The 25,236-nt window shown below is 44.3% G+C and overlaps 2 protein-coding genes across 9 annotated transcripts; both read left to right on the top strand.

The window, feature by feature from the left end:
- Window positions 1-1,781: 1,781 nt before the first annotated feature.
- LOC115196409 (copper-transporting ATPase 2-like) lies at window positions 1,782-17,490 on the top strand. Of its 2 annotated transcripts, XM_029757225.1 has the most exons (22): window positions 1,783-2,131; window positions 3,301-3,822; window positions 3,991-4,147; window positions 4,654-4,971; window positions 5,148-5,311; window positions 5,521-5,682; window positions 5,860-5,936; window positions 6,060-6,243; window positions 7,257-7,490; window positions 8,802-8,893; window positions 9,168-9,295; window positions 9,652-9,806; window positions 9,942-10,076; window positions 10,216-10,410; window positions 10,654-10,836; window positions 11,056-11,248; window positions 12,838-12,984; window positions 14,475-14,617; window positions 14,898-15,101; window positions 15,254-15,371; window positions 15,518-15,620; window positions 16,787-17,490. In XM_029757225.1, exons 1-22 carry the CDS (start codon window positions 1,958-1,960, stop codon window positions 17,061-17,063), a joined length of 4,065 nt encoding a protein of 1,354 aa, XP_029613085.1. In that variant the 5' UTR covers window positions 1,783-1,957; the 3' UTR covers window positions 17,064-17,490. The 2 variants fall into 2 exon arrangements, with proteins under 2 accessions (XP_029613084.1, XP_029613085.1); XM_029757224.1 differs by having other exon boundaries at window positions 1,782-2,131; window positions 3,301-4,147.
- Window positions 17,491-18,145: 655 nt separating this feature from the next.
- On the top strand, window positions 18,146-24,462 carry LOC115196408 (transmembrane protein 272). 7 transcript variants are annotated; one of them, XM_029757218.1, is made up of 6 exons: window positions 18,146-18,433; window positions 18,641-18,750; window positions 19,264-19,338; window positions 20,096-20,155; window positions 23,713-23,795; window positions 23,973-24,462. In XM_029757218.1, exons 2-6 carry the CDS (start codon window positions 18,711-18,713, stop codon window positions 24,348-24,350), a joined length of 636 nt encoding a protein of 211 aa, XP_029613078.1. In that variant the 5' UTR covers window positions 18,146-18,433; window positions 18,641-18,710; the 3' UTR covers window positions 24,351-24,462. The 7 variants fall into 7 exon arrangements, with proteins under 7 accessions (XP_029613078.1, XP_029613080.1, XP_029613077.1 ...); XM_029757220.1 differs by lacking the exon at window positions 18,641-18,750 and adding an exon at window positions 18,590-18,640; XM_029757217.1 differs by having other exon boundaries at window positions 18,590-18,750.
- The last annotated feature ends 774 nt before the right edge of the window (window positions 24,463-25,236 follow it).

Below are 25,236 nucleotides of genomic sequence, written 5' to 3'. Positions count from 1 at the left end.
ACCAACATAAGTGATAAAATCACAAAAGATCCATCCTATATCTCTCCCACACAAGAGGCCTTTACTTGCAGGTTTATATTTGGAATTGAAGGAGCATTCAGTAGGAATCTGTCAAAGGCTTCATTGTGTGGCCTAAATCTGAGGATCTGTTTCAGTCACTGATGCATGGCTCGGGGGAGAATGTTCGGGTGAATGTGAGCTATTCGTCATGGTCTGTGGCCTCTGAGTCTACTATATTCTTGGTTGGCTTGGAATTAATCCACATTTTAAACAATTGCCATGGAAGTCATGAACATTCACCTATTATTGGCTTATTGGTCATCTAACATTGGGATATATTGGGGAAATGTAACCTAGATTTGTTTCATTGAAGAGTATTGTATTTTATTGAAACTGGTTGCACTGGGTTGAGCAACGTTTGTTGATATGTCAATATATATTGAATAGCACCAATGCCTGCCACAATGAAACCATTATTGTTCAGCCAGGCCATAGTCACCAATATCTAATAATTGTCACCAAAAGCTGCCAAGGTAAACCTACACCCCCCTGACTATGATTATGTGGACTTTTATAATCACACTCTATCAAACTCTATTGGTTTATACTATAGCTTTCTCTTTCCATGAAGTCAAGCACTCCAGCATTCCAGTGATGGGATAGTTTAGAGTTGGCATCATCCATTACAGACAAAATTGGATAACTGTGACTTGTGTCATGTGGCCCATCCTGTTCGGACTGGAGTTGTCCATTGTTGTCTTGCCTTCAGATCCTTTCTCTGAAGAAGACTGCAGAAGACCCCTGATCCAACTGGAAGTCTACCATGTATGGATCCACATGGCCCACTAAGTGGACGAGGAATTGCCTGAACTATGTGAGTAATCTGGATACAGTGTTACCTCTATGTGTTTACATGTTCATGTTATTATCAGGCTTCAGACTACTACTGAATTCAGAAAATCTCTATACTCTGATTGGGTCAATAGACAATAGACAGTTGTGCTACATTTGGGACAACTTCAAGCATATGGGTTGTCGAAACATTCATTCATAACCTTCATAGAGCCTTTATTCAATATATATTATGTGGGAGGTTGTTGTTGAATAGTATGTCATACTCATATCGCAGACATATTTCTATTATCTATTTCTGCAATTAACTTTAAAAAAATTACTTAAAACATTAAAGAATGACAATGAAATAACTGTATGTATTAGTCTAATTGAAAAATAACTTAAACGACATAAGTTATTTTTATGCATATACCATTATGAAAAGGTTATTTTGAATTCACAGAGTAGGTTTAGGCTAGGCTGAAGTTGTGAGTGTAGGATTATATATGCATGTTTGTAGCTAATACATGACACAGCACCGAGTTTGCCTTGTTGTTGCACTCGTTTCCAGTATAAAGTGCAACGGGAGGGGCTTTGCGCGCGTCCTCTTCTATCCAGGTAAATGATCTACAAGACACGCTGTACCTGCACTAAAATACAGTAACACAATCACCAAACTAAGTGCCCAGTGAAAAATTATCATGGGTTTCCGTTTTACTGTGGGTGTTCCACAGCTGTGCTATGAATTGTCATTCAAGTGCCCACTGCTTTTTTACTTGTATTATTACGTGTTATTAATTGACCGTTATTTATATATTTTCTTTATCTCTGCATTATTGGGAAGGCCCGGTAAGTAATAATATCACAGTTAGTCTACACCTGTTGTTTACGAAGCATGTGACGAATGAAATTGGATTTGTCCAAGAGCTGGGCGCAAAAGCAAGGCATTGCCAGAGGTAGAGGTAGCCGCAAGCAGTGCGACTGGACTTCAATCATGCGCACAGCTCTGCACTCTGCGCTCTCTGACATTATAGTGGCGTGTTGCCTAATAGAAACGTGAACCACGAACTTTTGCCCTCTCTTGTGTGATGAGAAACAAATAAAGAACCACAGAGAAGTGACCATGTTTTCGCAAAATCCGTTAAGTAGCCTTACTAAATATGTTTCGAAGCCGTCAGTCGTGGGACAGGTTGAGGTTTGTATGGTTGAATGTCAGTCGCCTTGCGCGGTTAGGACAGCTGTACCAGACGGACAAACCGCAGACCATGGGAGGCTAGCAAATCAGGCTGATCTGAAGGTAAGAAGAAACCGGTCAGTTAGTGTTTAACTGTTTAAATGTATATTCCAATTTTAGATATACATGTATGGTGTTATACTGCTCACAAAAATTCTGAATTTATAAATTCTGAATTGATGTATTTGAAATCGGTGAAAATATTGTTTTGAGTCAGGACAGTCAGACCATGTTGTGAGTCCATATCACATCTATCCCTTGACCCTTTGGTTTGAGGTTACTACTGTACATAGAAAGCTCTCTCTCTCTCCGTTGACGTTCCCATCAACAAACATGGAGTATCTTAGTATTTGTTTAACAGACAGTGTGCGCTGTGGCTTTCCTCATAGGACATACAGTAATGTAGGCTAATCTACAGTAATGTAGGCTAATATACAGTAATGTAGGCTAATCTACAGTAATGTAGGCTAATATACAGTAATGCATTTTTTTTTGTAAAAAATTTATCGCCCACATGTGACACAAGGTCAGGAGTTCATATTGATCAGATGAGGTGGTGTTATTTCTTATTGTATGGTAAACTGTAGTTTTACCATATTAAAAAATGGCATCGGTGGTGTTCACAATGACTGCCAATGCACCGAATGCTCCCTGGCCTCTCCTCTCCTCTTAGCCTGGGTGTCAGATCCAGATGAGCGTTGACTCTAAGCAGAGTCACATTGTTACCGTGTGAGCAGGGTTACTTATGGTCACGTGGTCCTGGAGCTTCTAGTAATGCATGGGGCTTTCAACACCTTTGTTTTACACCAGCAGTCTCTGGTCTGTGTGCTCCATCCTCAGACACTGGCTGACCAGAAGTACTGTACTTTCTAGGCACTAAAGCCATTTTAACCAGAACCACAACCCTGATATTAAAGCCACACTCCTCCACCTCCACTCCAGAGGGGGCCACTAACAATGTTGACACTGGAGAATTCATTGTGAAGCAGTGGTGACCTAACTTGTCCTCTGCTTCAAGCCTTTTAAGGGGCAGTCACAAATCTAACTCAAGATTTCAATGAGCTGATTGCAATCAGCTTTTTATGGCATCCAGTATTTAAAGGGCTATAAAAAACTTTGCTGCTTCGACTTCTGAAAACACTGAGACTACATATAACTGACATGATCAAGTATGTGCATCTCAAACTTTTCTCTCTTGCTCTCGTCCTCTACCTCTCTGACCCTCTCTTAAGGAGAAGATGTGTCCCTGTGAGGCCTGGTGTTCCCAGAAACAGACCTATGAGAACCTGGCCTACGAGCCTGGGAGTCAGAGTGAGCTCTACCCCCAACCTAAGGCCCTCTCCCGGGCTGTTTTCCAGCTCTCTGGCCTCACCCCCAAGTCCTCCATCCAGGCCATCGAGAGCCACGTCGCTAGCCTGAAGGGAGTGGTGTCTGTCAACTTCTCTGTGGCCAGTGACCTGGCTCAGGTGGACTATAACGCATCATCTATCTCTACCAGGGAGTTATCTCTGGAGATCCAGGCCATGGGCTACGGCGTCGTGGACGTGGCTGGGGAAGAGGTGACTAAGATCGGGGAGACGGAGACCACAGAGTCCCTGACGAGGATCAGGGTGAAGGGTATGACGTGCCAGTCCTGTGTGCGCTCCATCGAGGGACGGATAGGGACTCTTCCTGGGGTTCTGCACATCAAGGTGTCTCTGAGCGATCAGGAGGCAGTAGTACGATTTCAGCCCCACACAGTGACATCTGAGGAGGTAAAGGAACGGATTGAGAACATGGGATTTGGTGCGACTCTTACGAACAAAAACACAAGTATAGATTGTGGGCAAGGGGAGACACATGTGTCATCCTCCATCTTGGATTCACTGACTCAGACGTCTGTCATTGGGATTGTAGGGATGACCTGTAATTCATGTGTCCAGTCCATAGAGGGGAAGATCTCTGAGATGACTGGGGTGTGTTCTATAGCGGTGTCGTTAAAGGAGGAACAGGGGACCGTCACCTTTGACCCCAGTCTGACTCAGCCAGAGGAACTAAGGGCAGCCATTGAAGACATGGGATTTGATGCTTCACTCATAGGTATGCTTAATTGTTTATTTCACCTTAGAAATTGAACAAAAATCACAACTACACTTTTATAATCAGACATTTCATTCATGTAATATGGGGAGGGGGGCTCAACTGAGTAGGTACATTGTTGTACAGAATGCAGAGAAATGGATTACTTCAACATTCCAAACTCACCTAATTGGCAGTCTCGCAGCGGTGGGCATACAGTAATACTGCTTTCAATGGACAATGCTGTTCAAAGCATTCCATTTCCATCCAGCCTTGCTATTGGTGGAGAGTAGGCAGCACTTGGGCACAGGTCTCCTTAGAAACGAGACAAGTGTGCTTTCTAGTGTGGCATCAAGTGTTCTTGAATTACCCAGACTTGGGGCAAGTAAAACAAGTTTATAAACGGATTATGAAATGGTTTGGTTCTTTTCTGTCACCCCCCCTTACACTGAAAGCTCTCTCTCCATCCATGCATAACCCATCTAACCAACGGTCTTGTTAATATGCTGTGTTCTTTTCTCCTGAAGAATCTGCTTCTGCAGAAACTCTACCAACCCCTCCCCTTCAAAGACCAAAGACTCCCCTTTCCCCCCACTCCCCCAGAATGGCTCACAGTAGCTCTGGCTCTACCAAGACTTCCATTAACGGTAGCTCTGGCTCTACCAAGACTTCCATTAACGGTAGCTCTGGCTCTACCAAGACTTCCATTAACGGTAGCTCTGGCTCTACCAAGATGGCCACTGCCTGTGAGGAGGGGAAGGTTCAGAAGTGCTTCATCCGTGTGACAGGCATGACCTGTGCCTCCTGTGTGGCCAACATTGAGAGGAACTTAGTCAAACACAGAGGTGGGTGATGTTATCCTTTAGGTCACTGTCATTACCCATAGAGTCACTAAGCAAAACGCTTGACCTGGCAGTACAGTTTCTATCATGAGGATAAACAAGTATTTTGTGGTGATGCCACTTTCCCTGGTTAGGGGTTAACTGCACAACATTGTGTGTGGTGTATGTGTGTGTTCCAGGTGTCATCTCAGTGCTGGTTGCCCTCATGGCTGGTAAGGCGGAGGTGAAGTATGACCCTGGTATTGTTGATGCCAAGCGGATAACACAGCTCATAGAGGGTCTAGGCTTCGGTGCCACACTGATAGAGGACAACGCTGTTATGGACGGGAAACTGGACCTCTCTGTGAGTCCTCTCATTGGCTGAGACAACATGGAGAAAGAAGAAATACATTTCTATGCTTGGCTAAATACATTTCTATGCTTGGCTAAATACATTTCTATGCTTGGCTAAATACATTTTCTTTGATGTTTAGTCCAGTCCTACATTGGGCCAACGTATTGTCTGGTACAGCTGCATTCAGTTTCAATTTGTTTCGCTCATCTCATGTGTAGGTAACTGGGATGACATGTGCGTCGTGTGTCCATAACATTGAGTCCAAACTCACCAGGACCAAAGGGATTCTAGAAGCCTCAGTTGCACTGGCAACCAACAAAGCCCAGATCAAGTTTGACCCAGAAGTGCTTGGCGCTCGTGACATCATCAGAATGATTGAGGTAGCTAGCTATAACTTGACTTTGCTGTTATGTCTCTTTAAATTTCGTTGCTGAATTTTTTTCCATCACCAACACCTTGTAATTGTTTTGATCACCTATATATTCACATTGTGCAGTTACAGTGTTGGTACATATTCTTACACATACTTACAACTGTAATAACTCTGTCTGTGACAGGGACTGGGCTTTGGGGCGTCTCTAATGAAAGCTGAAGGCTTTGGGAACAACCTGGATCATGGGGAGGAGATTCAACAGCAAGTATCTGTTTTTGGTCGTCTGTAGATTCTGACTTGAGATACGTGTTCTTGAATCAACCTTGAAATGTTTTAACACACTCTCCTCTCTGCATGCGTCCTGCGTGTGTGTGTGTGTTCCAGGTGGAAGAACTCGTTCCTGTTCAGTCTGGTGTTTGGGGTGCCAGTGATGGGCTTGATGATCTACATGATGGTGATGGACAGTCAGCACGGGGAACATGGTGGCTCTATGCCCGAGGAGCAGAACCTTCTCCCAGGCCTCTCCCTCCTCAACCTGGCCTTCTTCCTTCTCTGTACACCTGTCCAGGTATAATAAGACCCTACCTAGCCCTGATACTGGCCCAGTCTCAGTACTGTAGAAGTGTCTTTGACCCCCAGATACAATAGGACCCTACCAAGCCCTGCTACTGGCCCAGTCTCAGTATTGTGGAAGTGTCTTTGACCCCAGATACAATAGGACCCTACCAAGCCCTGCTACTGGCCCAGTCTCAGTACTGTAGAAGTGTCTTTGACCCCAGATACAATAGGACTCTACCAAGCCCTGCTACTGGCCCAGTCTCAGTACTGTAGAAGTGTCTTTGACCCCAGATACAATAGGACTCTACCAAGCCCTGCTACTGGCCCAGTCTCAGTACTGTAGAAGTGTATTTGACCCCAGATACAATAGGGCCCTACCAAGCCCTGATACTGGCCCAGTCTCAGTACTGTGGAAGTGTCTTTGACCCCCAGATACAATAGGAACCTACCAAGCCCTGATACTGGCCCAGTCTCAGTACTGTAGAAGTGTCTTTGACCCCTAGATACAATAGGACCCTACCAAGCCCTGCTACTGGCCCAGTCTCAGTACTGTAGAAGTGTCTTTGACCCCCAGATACAATAGGACTCTACAAAGCCCTGATACTGGCCCAGTCTCAATACTGTAGAAGTGTCTTTGACCCCTAGATACAATAGGACCCTACCAAGCCCTGCTACTGGCCCAGTCTCAGTACTGTAGAAGTGTCTTTGACCCCAGATACAATAGGACCCTACCAAGCCCTGCTACTGGCCCAGTCTCAGTACTGTAGAAGTGTCTTTGACCCCAGATACAATAGGACCCTACCAAGCCCTGCTACTGGCCCAGTCTCAGTACTGTAGAAGTGTCTTTGACCCCAGATACAATAAGACCCTACCAAGCCCTGCTACTGATTGTCTACTGTATGTAGTAGTCCATTATATAATACCTGTAAGTCACATTTCTCTCTCGCTCTTTCTCTTCATACCTCTCTTTCTTGCTCTCTCTCTCCTCCTCTTTCCCTCCCCCACATCCTACTCCTCCATCAGATCTTCGGGGGTCGTTATTTCTACATCCAGGCGTACCGCTCGTTGAGACACCGCACGGCTAACATGGACGTCCTCATCGTCCTGGCAACCTCCATCGCCTACATATACTCAGTTGTGGTCCTCATCGTGGCGATTGCAGAGAGAGCCAATCAGAGCCCTGTCACCTTCTTTGACACCCCGCCCATGCTCTTCGTCTTCATCGCCCTGGGCCGGTGGCTGGAGCATATAGCAAAGGTACGGCTATTCTACCCTACTCTATTCTACCCTACTCTATTCTACCCTACTCTATTCTACCCTACTCTATTCTACTCTACTCTATTCTATTATGCTATATTCTACTCTATTCCATTCTATTATATTCTATTCAATTGTATTCTACTCTGCTCTATTCCATTCTACTCTATTGTATTCTACTCTATTCCATTCTATTATATTCTACTCAATTGTATTCCACTCTACTCTGCTCTATTCAATTCTACTCTATTCCATTCTACTCTACTCTATTCTACTGTACTCTATTCCATTCTATTATATTCTACTCTATTCCATTCTATTATATTCTACTCTATTGTATTCTACTCTATTCCATTCTATTATATTCTACTCTATTCCATTCTACTCTATTCTACTGTACTCTATTCCATTATACTCTATTCCATTCTACTGTAGTCTATTCCATTCTATTATATTCTACTCTATTCCATTCTACTCTATTCTATTCTACTCTACTCTGTTCTACTGTACTCTATTCCATTATACTCCACTCACCTCTATTCTACTGTACTCTATTCCATTCTATTCCAGTCTACTCTATTCTACTCTACTCTATTCTATTCTACTCTACTCTATTCTATTCTACTCTACTCTGTTCTACTGTACTCTATTCCATTATACTCCACTCACCTCTATTCTACTGTACTCTATTCCATTCTATTCCAGTCTACTCTATTCTACTCTACTCTATTCTATTCTACTCTACTCTATTCTATTCTACTCTACTCTGTTCTTCTCTACTCAATTGTATTCTACTCTACTCTATTCCATTCTACTCTATTGTATTCTATTCTATTCCATTCTATTCTACTCTACTCTACTCTATTCTATTCTGCTGTACTCTATTCCATGATACTTTACTCTATTCCATTCTATTCTGCTCTATTCTATTCTACTCTATTCTACTCTACTCTACTCTACTCTACTCTGTTCTACTCTACTCTACTCTACTCTACTCAATTCTAGTGTTTCCCCTACAATTAGTTATGCGGGTTGCATTCCACTTTTGGCAAGTCCTTTTGGTTGGAAGTACTTCTGTTGCTCTCAGCTTTATGGATGGTTGATCCAGGGGGTTATTCTAGGTCATATCTGATCAGTTTTTGTGGCATTTATGGTCATATGATTATGTGTATATTATGGTGTCAGTGTGGGAAAGCAATCACCAGACTACAGGCTGAAGGCTGACGCTGAGGTCGGCTGGTAATTCCCAGGTCTAATCAACACCCACTCACGTCATTGTCTCTGTATGTGTTTCCTGTTCCTGTTCTGCAGAGCAAGACATCTGAAGCATTGGCCAAGCTGATGTCACTGCAGGCTACTGATGCCACTGTGGTCACGTTAGGTCCTGACCACTCCATCCTCAGGTGAATCCAAACCCAGCTCCATTTTCCCACAGTGAACACTTGTGGAAAAATACGTTTATTTTAGGTGATGATTTTTTTATTGGCCTCATATAATCAAACCTGCCTTAGCCATGATTTCTTTACAGTCTGTTTATAGCTGTGTCCATAAACTGTTCTGAGAATATTTCACCACAATAAATCCGTACTGTGTCTGTGCTGTGTGCGTACGTGCGCGTGTGTGTGTCTGTGCTGTGTGCGTACGTGCGCATGTGTGTGTCTGTGCTGTGTGTGTCAGTGAGGAGCAGGTGTCAGTGGAGCTGGTCCAGAGAGGAGACATAGTGAAGGTGGTGCCTGGGGGAAAGTTCCCCGTGGACGGGAAGGTGATCGAGGGAAGCTCCATGGCAGATGAGTCCCTCATCACAGGTAAGAGCCGTTTTGTTGGGGAGCCAATGGGTCATAGTGGTTTACTGTCATTATAGTCCTTTTGTGGTCTATTGGTGATTGACTGTGTTGTAGTGAAGGGTAAAGGCATGTAAATGCACCTTTTTTTTATTTAACACTAGCAAAATACCACTAAATGACCCACCTAGAGTGGAAAAATGAATTGAAAATATAGGTAGCATTACTTTATTCACCGCTAACGGCGATCAGCGTTGACTTTCTTATTTTCTTAACACTACATCACTTGTAGTCATTGTGGTCATTTAGTAGTCTATATCGGTGGTTGCTGGTAGTCACTGTGGTTCTGTGGTGGTCTACCATGTTCTCTCTGTGGTCAGGTGAGCCCATGCCTGTGAGTAAGAAGCCCGGCAGTTCAGTCATAGCTGGCTCCATCAACGCCCATGGATCTCTACTGGTGCAGGCCACCCACGTAGGAGCAGACACCACCCTCTGTCAGATAGTCAAACTCGTGGAGGAGGCACAGACATCCAAGGTAAACAAACCACTGTATGGCCAAGGTCAAGACTGGACGTCTTTGATTGTAAGCTACAGCTACCTGTGGAAGTTACAATATAATCAGTTGTTGATTATATTTTCTAAGTATCTGAAACATCTCTTGCTGGACTAGGCCCCCATCCAGCAGTTTGCAGACAGACTGAGTGGCTACTTTGTACCCTTCATAGTCATTGCCTCAGTGCTAACACTGCTGGTCTGGCTGGTGATTGGCTTTGTCAACTTCCACATTGTGAAGGAGTACTTTCCTGTGAGTAACCACAAGAGCTTATCAAACTCATAACAAAGCCTTATGGCATTGATGTACTTTCTGAATGAAGAGATCAGTCCTGAATGTTTGTAGTGTTTGTGTGTGTTTGTGTGTGTGTTTGTGTGTTTCAACCTCACAGGGTTACGATGAGAACATCCCCAAGACAGATGTTATTGTCCGCTTCGCCTTCCAGGCCTCCATCACAGTCCTGTCCATCGCCTGCCCCTGCTCTCTGGGCCTGGCGACCCCGACAGCTGTCATGGTGGGCACGGGGGTCGGAGCCCAGAACGGCATCCTCATCAAGGGAGGGGAACCGCTGGAGATGGCCCACAAGGCAATGCACCTCTATTTACTTCCTCCCAACTGAAACATACTTCCTGTAAACTTCCAGTGTTTTCCAAACTGTAGTGTGGGCCGGGTACAGGGTAGAGTCGGTTATGGTGACTTAGTGTGAAGCTGTACATGTATGATGGGCAGTTTCCACTGCTCTAACCCTAAAAGCCACAGCTAAAGCTACCACCAGTAACACAGAAAGAAAATGACAGTGTTTTCCGCTCCCTCCTTTCCTCCCATTCAGATCGGTGCGGTGATGTTTGATAAGACGGGCACCATCACTAACGGCGTCCCACGGGTGACGAGGGTGTTGGTGCTGTGGGAGAGGGCACGGCTGCCCCTGCGTAAGGTCCTGGCGCTGGTGGGCACAGCGGAGGCCAGCAGTGAACACCCACTGGGGATGGCTGTGGCCAAGCACTGCAAAGAGGTGAGGGTATTTCATTGATATCTACCAGGTATCTGTGCTTTAGCCGCTGTATAAACACAGACAAGGTCATTCTATCCACTTTACCCTGGAATTATTCTCCAGGTCGTTGATATAAATAAGAATGAATGTTCAGTCAACTTACCTAGTGAAGTAAGGGCTCAATATAATGAAATAAACAACTAGTGTGAGCTTGCGTGCGCCTGTCCGTATGTATATCAGGAGCTGGAGACAGATGTTCTGGGTTCCTGTAAGGACTTCCAGTCGGTGCCAGGCTGTGGGATCAGCTGTAAGGTGTCTAACATTGAGGAGGTACTGCTGGAGGGTGACCAGGACTCCTGCCATACCCAGGTTACACTGCAGGGGGCCACGACTGATGAGAGCAGCCTGGTCGGCGATACTGTGTCAGTGTCAGGTCAGTGTTGCTTTACACGGTTTTTACCCCTGTACTGTGTGGTCGTACTCATGATGTACAGTACCAGTCAAAAGTTTGGACACACCTACTCATTTAAAGGTTTTTCTTAATTTTTACTATTTTCTGCATTGTAGAATAATAGTGAAGACATCAAAACTATGAAATAACATGTAGTTACCAAAAAAGTGTTAAACAAATCAAAATATATTTTAGATTTTAGATTCTTCAAAGTAGCCACCCTTTGCCTTGATGACAGCTTTGCACACTCTCAGCATTCTCTCAACCAGCTTCATGAGGAATGCTTTTTCAACAGTCTTGAAGGAGTTCTCACATATGCTGAGCACTTGTTGACTGCTTTTCCTTCACTCTGCAGTCCAACTCATTCTAAACCATCTCAATTGGGTTGAGGTCAGGTGATTGTGGAGGCCAGGTCATCTGATGCAGTACTCCATCACTCCTTCTTGGTCAAATAGCCCTTACACAGCCTGGAGGTGTGTTGGGTCATTGTCCTGTTGAAAAACAAATGATAGTCCCACTAAGCACAAGTCATATGGGATGGCATATCGCTGCAGAATTCTGTGGTAGCCATGCTGGTTAAGTGTGCCTTGAATTCTAAATAAATCACTGACAGTGTCACCAGCAAAGCACCTTCACACCTCCTCCTCCACGGTGGGAACCACACATGCGGAGATCATTGCTCATGTTTCTTGGCCCAAGCAAGTCTCTTCTTCTTCTATGTGTCCTTTAGTGGTGGTTTCTTTACAGCAATTCAACCATGAAGGCCTGATTCACACAGTCTCCTCTGAACAGTTGAAGTTGAGATGTGTCTGTTACTTGAACTCTGTGACACATTTTTCCAGAGAGGGTGTAAATGGTCCAGAATGGCAGGCAGTCTCAGGGCAGGCAGGGGTCAATAATCCAGAACGGTGGGGTAAGGTCCAAAACGGCATGCAGTCTCAGGGCAGACAGAACGGTCAAAACCGGGAAGGACTAGAAAACAGGAGCAAAACAAACTGGCAACAGACAAAAAGAGAACACAGGTATAAATACACAGGGGATAATGGGGAAGATGGGCGACACCTGGAGGGGGGTGGAGACAAGCACAAAGACAGGTTAAATAGATCAGGGTGTGTGTGACAGGTGGACTGTCATTTCTCTTTGCTTATTTCCACTGTTCTTGCCATAATATGGACTTGGTCTTTTACCAAATATGGCTATCTTCTGTATACCACACCTACCTTGTCACGTCACAACACAACTGATTGGCTCATTAAGATGGAAAGAAATTCCACAAATTAGCTTTTAACAAGGCACACCTGTTAATTGAAATGCATTCCAGGTGACTACCTCATGAAGCTGGTTGAGAGAATGCCAAGAGTGTGCAAAGCTGTCATCAAGGCAAAGGGTGGCTACTTTGAAGAATCTCAAATATAAAATATATTTTGATTTGTTTAACAGTTTTTTTGGTTACTACATGATTCCATATGTTATTTCATAGTTTTGATATCTTCACTATTATTCTACAATGTAGAAAGTTGTCTAGCCTTGAAGTCCACTCCATTGCTAGTGATGTTTTGTGTGTTGTCCAGGTGCCTCTGCTAGCCCCTCCTATTCGGTCCTGATCGGGAACAGAGAGTGGATAAGGCGGAACGGGCTTCATGTAGGAGCTGACGTGGATGACGCCATGTCCAGCCACGAGACCAAGGGGCAGACAGCCATCCTGGTAGCTATAGATGGTACAGTCTTAGTCCAATGACAGACATTTACATTTGAGTAATTTAGCAGACGCTCTTATCCAGAGAGACTTACAGTTAGTGCATTCATCTTAAGATAGCGAGGTGGGACAAACACATCAGTCATAGTAAGTACATTTTTCCTCAATAAAGTAGCTACCAGCAGAGTCAGTGCTGGTAAGGGGAAGTGCGAGTGTTAGTTCACGAAAGGTATAGTTTATTTTATTTTTGGGGGGGGGGGGGTCCAACAGAGGAAAAGCCTTCACATCCCACTGGGTCAGGTTATAGACACATATTGTAATAGTCCTGAACTGTCTCTCAACAGTGGTTTATCTATGACCCTCAGGACTGTGTCCTACTCCAACAGTGGTTTATCTATGACCCTCAGGACTGTGTCCTACTCCAACAGTGGTTTATCTATGACCCTCAGGACTGTGTCCTACTCCAACAGTGGTTTATCTATGACCCTCAGGACTGTGTCCTACTCCAACAGTGGTTTATCTATGACCCTCAGGACTGTGTCCTTCTCCAACAGTGGTTTATCTATGACCCTCAGGACTGTGTCCTACTCCAACAGTGGTTTATCTATGACCCTCAGGACTGTGTCCTACTCCAACAGTGGTTTATCTATGACCCTCAGGACTGTGTCCTACTCCAACAGTGGTTTATCTATGACCCTCAGGACTGTGTCCTACTCCAACAGTGGTTTATCTATGACCCTCAGGACTGTGTCCTTCTCCAACAGTGGTTTATCTATGACCCTCAGGACTGTGTCCTACTCCAACAGTGGTTTATCTATGACCCTCAGGACTGTGTCCTACTCCAACAGTGGTTTATCTATGACCCTCAGGACTGTGTCCTACTCCAACAGTGGTTTATCTATGACCCTCAGGACTGTGTCCTTCTCCAACAGTGGTTTATCTATGACCCTCAGGACTGTGTCCTACTCCAACAGTGGTTTATCTATGACCCTCAGGACTGTGTCCTACTCCAACAGTGGTTTATCTATGACCCTCAGGACTGTGTCCTTCTCCAACAGTGGTTTATCTATGACCCTCAGGACTGTGTCCTACTCCAACAGTGGTTTATCTATGACCCTCAGGACTGTGTCCTACTCCAACAGTGGTTTATCTATGACCCTCAGGACTGTGTCCTACTCCAACAGTGGTTTATCTATGACCCTCAGGACTGTGTCCTTCTCCAACAGTGGTTTATCTATGACCCTCAGGACTGTGTCCTACTCCAACAGTGGTTTATCTATGACCCTCAGGACTGTGTCCTACTCCAACAGTGGTTTATCTATGACCCTCAGGACTGTGTCCTTCTCCAACAGTGGTTTATCTATGAGGTACATACACTGAACATGGGATATGTTTCAATCCCCAACATCAACCTCAGCGTTCCGTGTCGTGGACATGTTCCATCTCCTCTTCCTATGCCCTAGGTGTACTGTGTGTCGTGGACATGTTCCATCTCCTCTTCCTATGCCCTAGGTGTACTGTGTGCCATGCTGGCCATAGCAGACACAGTGAAGACAGAGTCTGCCCTGGCTGTCCATACTTTACTCAGCATGGGGATAGAGGTGGTCATGATCACTGGGGACAACAGACGTACTGCTAAGGCTATAGCCACACAGGTAAGAGAAAGAGAGACCGCATGCATGCACGTGCAGCACATGGGGATGTGGGAAACTTACTCCTCAGCCTGAAGGTTTGCCACTTGTGCCGCCAAATTGTACATTTTATGGTGGCGCCGCCTGGTAAGACTCTGGGAGGGTGGTCACGTGTGCTAGCAAGACAGAGGTCCTGGGTTCGAGTCTTGGTGTGAGCTGAATCGGAAGTGGTACTCGCTAAGCAAGCAGCGTGGCGTTCGTTACACAGACACACGTCTGAATTGTGTGTCTTTCCCTCCTCCAGGTGGGCATCAGGAAGGTATTTGCGGAGGTGCTGCCGTCCCACAAGGTGGCCAAGGTGCAGGAGTTGCAGGAGAGGGGTCTGCGGGTGGCCATGGTGGGTGACGGGGTCAACGACTCGCCCGCCCTCGCCCACGCTGACGTGGGCATCGCCATAGGGACGGGCACAGACGTGGCCATAGAGGCAGCTGATGTGGTGCTGATCAGGGTGAGGAGCAGAGTGGGGTGGGGTTGGGATGTTAACTACATACTAGTTACTTGTGTTGTGATACACTTGAAAGGGAGAGACGAGGTCTACTGGCTGTGTTTTCTGTCCCAAAGGAACTTGAGATATTTGAGTTGTTTCTCCTTTCTATGTAGAATGATCTGTTAGACGTGGTGGCCTGTATTGAGCTGTCCAAGAAGACTGTTCAGAGGATACGCATCAACTTTGTCTTCGCTCTCATCTACAACCTGGTAGGGATTCCCATCGCCGCAGGTGAGTAACAAATCCTATTGTATTGGTCGCATACACATATTTAGCAGATGTTATTGCGAGTGTAGCAAAATGCTTGTGATCCTAGCACCAACAGCGCAGTTGTGTGTGTGTGTGTAGTAAAGCTGGGTTGCACTGTACCCCTCCAGGTGTGTTTCTGCCCGCTGGTCTGGTTCTACAGCCATGGATGGGTTCAGCAGCTATGGCGGCTTCCTCTGTGTCTGTGGTCATCTCTTCCCTGCTGTTAAAACTGTGAGTGCATGCTTCTGCCTCTCTGTCCGTCCGTCCTTCCATCTATCTCCCTGTCTGTTGGGGATTTTGCTGTGATTTATTTAAACCAATCAAACTTGCCCTCCTAGATGTTTTGCATACTTTTCAACATCCCAGATGGGAACTTTTACTGGACGTCATGCAAGCATTTTTATACCACTTTTCATGCACCAAAATCTCAATCTCTTCACTATAAACTCGGTCCATTGAGAAGTGTTTCCATAGTAACCTGAGTAAAGCAGCGTGTGCCTGTAGAACAGCCCAGGGCACCGTGTCCAGAGTGTCTCTGTTGCAGCAGCCCACTCACTGAACACTACACAGACTGAACACAGTGCACTTTGACCTCTCAGCTGTATCTAGTTAACTATTTGGAACCATTCCAACTCCCTCTTTATTTATGGCAAACAATGTAAATGTCTCAATCTTTCTCTCCTTTTCTGTTCCTTACATGCTACATGTTTTTATGTCATGTTTGTCTTCCTCACTCACACGTTATTCTGCCTACGTTAACACGCCACTTGTCTGTTTCAGGTCAAATCTCTGTCTCTACACTTTTCTCTCCATCCTCCTCATATTCGCTCTCTCGTTTACTCGTTCAAATATTTTTTATTGAACACACACAAGAATGGTGTATAGGTATAAAAGACAAGTATGCAATTCTTATCTAAACATAAAAGAGCGGACAGAAACAACAAGACCCAGAGTTCTGGGTACAAAACAAATATTACAAAACAAGACATACAGAACAAGGACAGGCAGAAAGAAAGAGGGTAGATGTCCCCCCCCTTATTCACCCCCCCACCCCCCACCCCATCCCCCCACCCCCCACCCCATCCCCCCCTATTCCCCTCCCAACTGCTCGAGAGGCGGGGCAAGCACATGCTGCCCAAAGGTAGATTAAAATATTACAATTGAGAATGCGTTAAAATGTATAGATTCACAGCGCCGACTGGTCTAAGAAAGAGAGGAAAGGCTGCCAGATTTGATCAAATGTTGATCATTTATTGTTCAGAATATATCTAGTTCTTTCTAAGTGTACAGTGTTTGCCAATTCGCTAAGACATCATTTGTTAGAGGGAGCTTCCCTCCTTTCGCTCTCTCGTTTACTAAAACTGACCGCAGTCCTCTTCTGCTTCTGCCTGCTCCAGGTATAAGAAGACGTCAATCGAGACGTATGAGTTCCGGGCCCAGGGGAACATGAAGAGCCTGAGCCCCAGCCAGGTGAGCACCCACGTGGGTCTGGACGACCGGCGACGCACCCCTCCCTCCCGCCGCGGGGCCTGGGAGCGCCTGAGCCAGGGCAGCCGCCTCTCCCTGCCCATCTCCCTCTCTAGCCAGCCGGCCAGCCTAGGTCCATCCACCTCCTCTCTCCAGGACCGCTGCTCCCTTCTGGACCACGAGAAGGAAGTGGGCCTCGTAGTGTAGCAAGGTGCCAGGTAGAGGAGATTATGTCGAAAGGGAAACTACCTGTCCTATGGAAACCGTCTGATTGAAAGGTCCAAGGGAAACTGTCCACATTCCTTAGTCTCATCCTCTTCATGTCAATTAGATGTATTTTAATATTTGACTGAACGATAACTGAGAAATTAATCAATACCTAGGAATTAATCATTCACAAAGTTACTTTCTTTTAAATCTTTCAAGACACTTTTTATCACAAGCGATTTAACAATATGGCTCTTCAGTTTACATTATGAGGAAATGTTACTCATTGTGAACTTTTTTTAGGGGGATTGTCATGTGCCCACCTATTTAGTCTGTTTTGAGTGTGTTCTAATGATTCATTTGTCTCTCCTTTGTCCCTGTAGTCCAAATATATTTCAGTAAAATCCACCAAGGTTTCTGCTTTGTACTTCCCTTGACTTGCTTGCGTAGCCCATCTCATCAAGCTTTTCCAAAACATCTCCATCAACATGTACATGTAGGCCTGTAAGTAGGCCATATGTGTATAATCACCTTCTAAATTCAAAGCATCGTGTTTGTAGAACCTCATCGGAAAGACGTTTACTACATCTTCAGAGCTAAAGATACACATCATTCTGTGTCAGTGAGAGAATGGATCATTCATGTCGCACGGCCTGTCATGTCTTCACACTAGTGGTAGTAGATGGTGAGGACAGGGAATAGGTTACACCCCTGAAGTCCCCTAGGGTGCATCTCAATAGTCTGCATTGACTTCCTCAACTGTCTGTCATTTGACTTACATGAGAGAACTGCAGTGAATTTAGATCCTTGTAAGATGTGATTTCCCCCTCACCTTTACAAAGTTCAGGGTAAGGGAGTGGGGCTACCAATCACTGTCTACCTTGCTTGATAATGAGGTCCACAAAATGCGCTCATCTTTCATTCAGTAAACTGAGAAGGCTTCTTCTGCTATTAAACTTGTATGTCTATTTCTAAATGATGTTACATAACTGGTGGGTGGGCAGCTGTGGGTGGAGGGTGGGCAGCTGTAGGTGGTGGGTGGGCAGCTGTGGGTGGTGGGTGGGCAACTGTAGGTAGCCTGCGAGAAGAAAAAAATGGATTTTAGGCGCAATATTCAGAGAAACGTATTTGGACACTATTCCTCCTATTCATGAAAACATTGCACTCGCCCATGCAGTTGTTTTAATAAACTACTCTGCGGGGACGCGGGAGGGCGAGACTCTCCCTGATAAAGGAGAGGGGCTCAAGAATACAGTTTCACAGAAGATGCTCAACTGAAAGCGTCTCCTAGTTCCACTTGTTCTGTTGTGCACCGATTAAAAAAACAACTTTACACACGTTGTCGCAGACTGTTTCAGGAAGACTAGAAGGTAAGTCATTGTGAATTGGTGGAGTTTTTATATTATTAACAAGTATTTGCAGAGAATTAAAAAATGTCTATCTAAACAGTAGGCTAACCTTTTTGTCTCTGCGTTGACATAATTGACCATCCAAGTCATTTGATAAAGCCTTTGCGCTTATTTCAGTTGGATGTGCATTGTTACCACTTTTCCAGTACGGTCTCCCTCTGTTTTCTGGTCAGTGTGGATGCAAAATAATGTTCAGGTGGATATTAGGTTCTAGGTGACTGTAAGGGAACTCTGCTCTATGCACACAAGAGACCACAGGAAAACGTCTTTGATCAGAGGTTTGTTTAATAAGGATTGCAACCCGGGGTACACACTTACAGCAATTTGCAAGCAAGACACTCAGTTCTAAAGATGTTTTCCCTTTTTATCCCTACTATAGTTCACCCCACCCAGGGTGATGTCCATTAACTTTAATACCATATAAGCTCATCATTTTCACTCCGTAGGGCGGAGTTCAGTTTATTGTGTTATTGGCAGTTAGTTTCCCAATACTTCTTCCTCTTATTGCTATCATGTGCTAGCAGAAGTAAGACTGGAATAGCATCAACAGAAACTGGCTTAGTTCCCTTTATCTATCTGTTACCAACAGTATAGTTCAACACACAGGCTTGTACGACCTCTTAATGCTTATAATGTGTCAACACTGATCCTTAATCTCAAGCTAAAGCAAAACATCAAGCGTTGTACTTTTGTAATTACAGGTGTTCCTAAGTAACAGTTCGTGCATAGTATGTCTTTTCCACACCCAAGCGTCTTCCTATAATGTACAGATATTATCAAATTCCTTACAGGGACCTGTGTAGAATTCATCATGACTGGTGTGGCGAAGGCATGTCATCACTGTCTGTCTAAAATGGCCAGTAATGGTGAGTGAGTCACACACAAACACACACAATGTATTCAAAAACATGAATTAACATGAAGGAACTGAATTGCACTGTGGGATATCATGGAAAAAATGTGGATCCTCTGTAGCTGCACTCGCAACGCCATGATAGTGGGTTTGATTCCAGCGACCACCCATACGTAAAGAATGTATGCAGCATGACTGTCAGTCGCTTTGGATAAAAGTGTCTGCTAAATGGCATATATTATTATATATATTAAAATAGAGTTGGTGATCACTTTATTAGCACTTCAGATATGGGTACTTTCCCTCTAATCAATAGACTCTGTTAAGACCTGCTAAGTACCAGAGGCTAAATCTGTTAAGACCTGCTAAGTACCAGATAATTCTGAGTTTGATGTTTTGATGTTTGTTTTTTACACCACTGGTTTCTGAGTCCAAGTCAAGACCGAGTAAAAATGTATCCGAGACCGAGACAAGACTGAGACACTCAATATGTGGTCTCGAGACCGGACTCATCTGGAGTAGGCCTGCTACAACACTGGATAGTGGTAATGGTAGTTTAATAAGAGGGTAGATTCAGTGTCAGAAAATGTTCATGTCATCAAGAGGCAATTGATTTTGCAGCAGTCAAAGTGCGTACAGAGGAGGCCACATATTAAAATGGAAAACACAACAACAACAGAAAGAAAAGCTACGTACTTGTTGGAGTGGAGCTGGTTAATGCTTTGCATGTATTTTTCTGGACAGATTTATAACGGTTTCTTTTTCTCTAGCCTACTTTGTGGTGGGACTTCTGTTCTTTCTTGCCGTTCCTCTCACCATGGCGTTTGTAGGTAAGACCATGTAATTATAAATTACAATACTAGAATGGACATGAACCTTGTTATGATTGATGGGATAAAGGTCAGCCATTTTGGTCAGGGAGTTGGTTAGCCAGGGTGATAAGATAATGTGTTAAAAGAAATGTGAAGAATTGATCTACACTGTATGTTTGTTAGCTAGATGGCCAGACAGTTTTAGAGGAATGATTCCATTAATGTTTCAAATTAAATGCCAATATACCAACATTCCATTCAGACAATGCAGTCAATCCACAGCCAGACAGTGGCTGAAATCAGTTGATGATACTGTAGGACTTAGACAAGTGGTAAATGCAACAAGTTCTGATATTCTACATAAAATTGGTATAAAACCAGTATAAACTGAAGTTATAATTACTAATGGCACCCGTCCTTATGGACTGTATATCATTTAAATTATTAATTTGATTTAATGCAATTCCCCCCATCTACAAATCAAAAATGTGTTTAGCTTTTTGGTCTCTGGATATACCAATATTCTCAACTCCAGAGCATTTCAAAAACTCCCACAGGCCTATTTCCATGGGATCATGTCACTTGCTTTCTCTTTAAAATGTATTGTTGGCCTACCATGAACACACGTTATATATACAGTGCCTTCGTGTTCAGACTATTCCCACATTTTGTTACGTTACAGCCTTTACTCTAAAATGTTTTAATAAAATAAAAAACTCATCAATCTACACATGACAAAGCTAAAACAGGTTTTTAGACAATTTTGCAAATTTATTCAACATAAAAAACAAAAATACTTTATTTACATAAGTATTCAGACCCTTTGCTATGAGACTCGAAATTAAGCTCAGATGCATCCTGTTTCCATTGATCAGCCTTGAGATGTTTCTACAACTTGATTGGAGTCCACCTGTGGTAAATTCAATTGATTGGACATGATTTGGAAAAGGCACACATCTGTCTATAAGGTCCCACAGTTGAAAATGCATGTCAGAGCAAAAAACAAGCCATGAGGTCGAAGGAATTGGCCGTAGAGCTCCAAGACAGGATTTTGTCAAGACACAGATCTGGGGAAGGATACCAAAAAAGGTCTGCAGCATTGAAGGTCCCCAATAACACAGTGTCCTCCATCAGAGCTGGCCCCCCGGCCAAACTGAGCAATCGGGGGAGGAGGGCAATTGGTCAGGGAGGTGACCAAGAAGTTGGCTTCCCTGTGGCTCAGTTGGTAGACCATGGTGTTTGCAACGCCAGCATGGTGTGTGCAATGCCAGGGTTGTGGGTTCGATTCCCAAGGGGGGCCAGTACAAAAAAAAAAAAAAGGGGGGAAAAAAGTCTTTTTTTTTTTAAATTTTAAAAGCATGAAATGAAATTTCTGAAATGTATGCATTCACTACTACTGTAAGTCGCTCTGGATAAGAGCGTCTGCTAAATGACTAAAATGTAAAAATGTAAATGTAACCTCTACGGGCTACGGGGGTTAGTTTATGAGTTGGGTATAACAGGACAGCGGGTGATAGGATAGTGGTGGAATATTTTACGCATAGGCCCGCCCTACAGCAGCGCAGTTATAGACCTATGTGGATTGCTGCATGTTGCTAAATGAATATGACTATTTTGGAACGTCCAGTCATTGAGCATTATGATTAACAGGCCTACTAGTCATTCCACAGATCGATGCTTGATGACAGCATCATCTCTAGTAGCAAGGGGGAGACGTTAGATTCCTCACATACTAGTACCTGGTTATTGTCCTATCGGCTGCAAAGTCTTCGATCTCTCCTTTTGCGCCTAACGGTTTAAGAATATTGGTATATCCAGAAACCAAAAAGCTGAACAGATAAACACATTTTTTATTTGGAGGAAGGGGGAATTGCATTGAATCAAGTTATTAATTTACCTTCCGTAAGGGATGCAATGTGTCAACGTTTTAAATAAATAGCCTACATTGTTAGGTCTACATTTAATTGTCAGGGACAGATTCAATGATTACAATGTCTCAATATTTTGTTATCCTAATCTACTTATTTAACTCTATACTGACTAAAACAAACTCTAAACCATCTAATAATAAAAATACAAAGTCGTAACAGTTTTAGTTAAAAGCCCATCTTTTATTTAAGCAGACTTTTAACATCTCTGCACTACCAGTGGTCAAGTCTGGAGGGAGAACCGGTAGGGGGCGGTTAGTTCAAGTAGGTTACCCGGCCTGTCTAACGCCTCCTTCGGCCTCCTCTCCTGCGACGCCGGGACACCCTGGGGCGACGGCGCCTGCGGACACGGCGGCTGGCTCTGCGTCTTCTGGGCATAGTGATTGATAGATAAGACTCTGAATGACTTTGAGATGTGCCGGGGGTCCTTTTTATAGGGCTGGAGGGGGGAGTTACGTCATCATGGGATAAACGATGATGCCATAATTATTAATGACAATTAGAATTTGGAAAAGTCCTGTCTTAAGTGAGGTCATAGTAGCATTGTCAGGATGATGCAATAGTAACTGTGACATTCCAAACACAAAAACCGGAAAAATACAAAACACAGTGGAATATAAATTGGATAATCAGATATGGTAATATGATGACAAGATTTGCTTGAGCCTAAAATGAAAAAAAAAAATCGGCCCAAAATTGTAGGAGACCTTCCTGCAGCTTAGAATCCTTAGCACAGGCCTATTATAATATACATATGACAATATTTGAGGATGACAATAATTAATTCTATTACACAATTTCTGATATATCACATGCCTATTTCACTTTTATTTTCCTGCATAAGTAAAATCAGGATTATGCCTCTACTGCCATTCATTCCAATTAGACTGGGTTAGATTTCTCCCTGACCAATATGGCTGCCATTTTCACCCCATTATGGAACTTTGAGGGCTAGGAAAAACTCCCTAGAAAGGCTGGGAACCTAGGAAGAAACCTAGAGAGGAACAAGGCTCTGAGGGGTGGCCAGTCCTCTTCTGGCTGTACTAGTTGGAGATTATAAGAGAACATGGCCATTAAGGCCAGATCGTTCTTCAAGATGTTCAAACGTTCATAGATGACCAGCCAGGTCAAATAATAATCACAGTGGTTATAGAGGGTGCAAAAAGTCAGCACCTCAGGAGTAAATGTAATTTGGCTTTTCATAGCCGAGCATTTGAGGTCGAGACAGCATGTGCGGTAGAGAGAGAGAGAGAGAGGGAGAGAGAGGGAGAGGGGCGAAGCAACAGGTCCGGAACAAGCAGAAACTCAGCAGCATGACCAGGTGGACTGAGGCCTGACAGCCAGTAGTTGTCAGGCCAGGCATTCCTGAGGCATGGCCCTAGGGATCAGAACCTCCAGGAAGAGAGAGAGAGATGGGAGAATTAGAGGGAGCACACCTAAGATCCCAGGGGACCAGATAAGACAGGAGATTACGCCAGATAGGACAGACTGACACTAGCCCCCCGGCACATAGACTATTACAGCATAGATACAGGAGACTGAGAGGGGGGGTCTGGGGAGATGCACGTATTGGTTTTGGTACTGTATGGGTTCTATTGAGTTATGTTGGTAAACTAATAAACTATTGATGATGTTTAACCCCTGCAGGTGTGAAGTCTATAGACGACTGCCCTGTTCAGCCAATGATTCCTCTCTACCTGCTGGTGGGTGGGGTTATTGGCAGTGTAAAGGTAATGGATGCGTTCCAGGTCATAGGTTGTAATGTGGCAACAGGGTAGTAGAACAGGTTCCAAACACTTCCAGGCTGTAAAAATTAGAGACAGTGCAAAACATATAAGGAAGGCAGGCACTGTTGCTCTAGTGTTCACCCCAATCTGACCCACGACCTCTGACCCTGAACATTCCAGGTCACGCTGCTCCTGTACGACACCACCCGCATGAGGTCGCTCATCTCCAAGTCGGTCGTCATCGGCGACGACGATGCCGACGAGTATCCATGGAGACAGAACGCAAACAAGTACTACGTGCACATCATCCTCAGCCTGTTCCTGTTCGTCTGGTTCCTCCTGGGGAACTACTGGGTGTTCTCTGTGTTCCAGCCTAACTTCATCACACCCTTCCACCAGCCACAGGACTACTGCAGGAAGTCTCTGTACCTATTTGCTGTGTTTGTGTTGACGCTCAGCCACACCGTGCTGCTCCTGCTACTCTGCTGTGGGGTCTGTGTACACGTCTGCTCTCAGACCAGCACCAGGGACGACTACGGGGATAGTGATGAAGACTGAGTGACTGACTGGCTGGCTGGATGACTGACTCAGAGAAGCATACAGATGTAGGATTTTAATTTGATCATCCTGTTGTTGCAGGAAATACAAGCTTGTAGTGTATCTGAGGTTTAAAAAGGCTTCTGGAGTTTGTAATTTCCACTTTGAAATTTCAGACTTGATTTTCCCTTACAAAAGTTGTACTGTATCAAACCCTACAAAAATGTCCATTAATTATAATCCACATAATAATTTACATTTCCTGTTGCTCTTATGATTATTTTCCTGCTATAGCAAACTGTCTCAAATAAAGGTCCTACATCTGTACAGAAATATTGTAGAGCACTGGGGCATTGCAGTTAGATGGTTCTGTAGTTAGTAGAACAGTGGATCATTGCAGTTTGATGGTTCTGTAGTTAGTAGAACAGTGGGGCATTGCAGTTAGATGGTTCTGTAGTTAGTAGAACAGTGGATCATTGCAGTTTGATGGTTCTGTAGTTAGTAGAACAGTGGAGCATTGCAGTTAGATGGTTCTGTAGTTAGTAGAACAGTGGAGCATTGCAGTTTGATGGTTCTGTAGTTAGTAGAACAGTGGAGCATTGCAGTTTGATGGTTCTGTAATTAGTAGAACAGTGGAGCATTGCAGTTAGATGGTTCTGTAGTTAGTAGAACAGTGGAGCATTGCAGTTAGATGGTTCTGTAGTTAGAAGAACAGTGGAGCATTGCAGTTAGATGGTTCTGTAGTTAGTAGAACAGTGGAGCATTGCAGTTAGATGGTTCTGTAGTTAGAAGAGCAGAGCGACAGGTGAGGTTGGGTGTGTAACGTTGGGGAGATATGAGCGCAGGGAAAGACTCACCTTAGCATAACTAACAGAAGATCTAGGCCTGTATATGTGACCTAGACAGT

This window comes from Salmo trutta, chromosome 6 (genome assembly GCF_901001165.1).
Source record: "Salmo trutta chromosome 6, fSalTru1.1, whole genome shotgun sequence".
Taxonomy (NCBI): domain Eukaryota; kingdom Metazoa; phylum Chordata; class Actinopteri; order Salmoniformes; family Salmonidae; genus Salmo; species Salmo trutta.
This window is presented reverse-complemented; position numbering and strand designations above follow the sequence as displayed.

Bases quoted from the DNA above. Each gene is read 5' to 3' on its own strand.
- LOC115196409 (XM_029757224.1), top strand. From the start codon at position 1,958: ATGTTTTCGCAAAATCCGTTAAGTAGCCTTACTAAATATGTTTCGAAG. The intron at 5,683-5,859 runs GTAGCTAGCTAT...TGTCTGTGACAG, and splicing joins ACATCATCAGAATGATTGAG to GGACTGGGCTTTGGGGCGTC. The intron at 15,621-16,786 runs GTGAGTGCATGC...TGCCTGCTCCAG, and splicing joins TCTTCCCTGCTGTTAAAACT to GTATAAGAAGACGTCAATCG.
- LOC115196408 (XM_029757218.1), top strand. From the start codon at position 18,711: ATGCACACAAGAGACCACAGGAAAACGTCTTTGATCAGAG. The intron at 18,751-19,263 runs GTTTGTTTAATA...AATTCCTTACAG, and splicing joins GAAAACGTCTTTGATCAGAG to GGACCTGTGTAGAATTCATC. The intron at 19,339-20,095 runs GTGAGTGAGTCA...CTTTTTCTCTAG, and splicing joins GTCTAAAATGGCCAGTAATG to CCTACTTTGTGGTGGGACTT.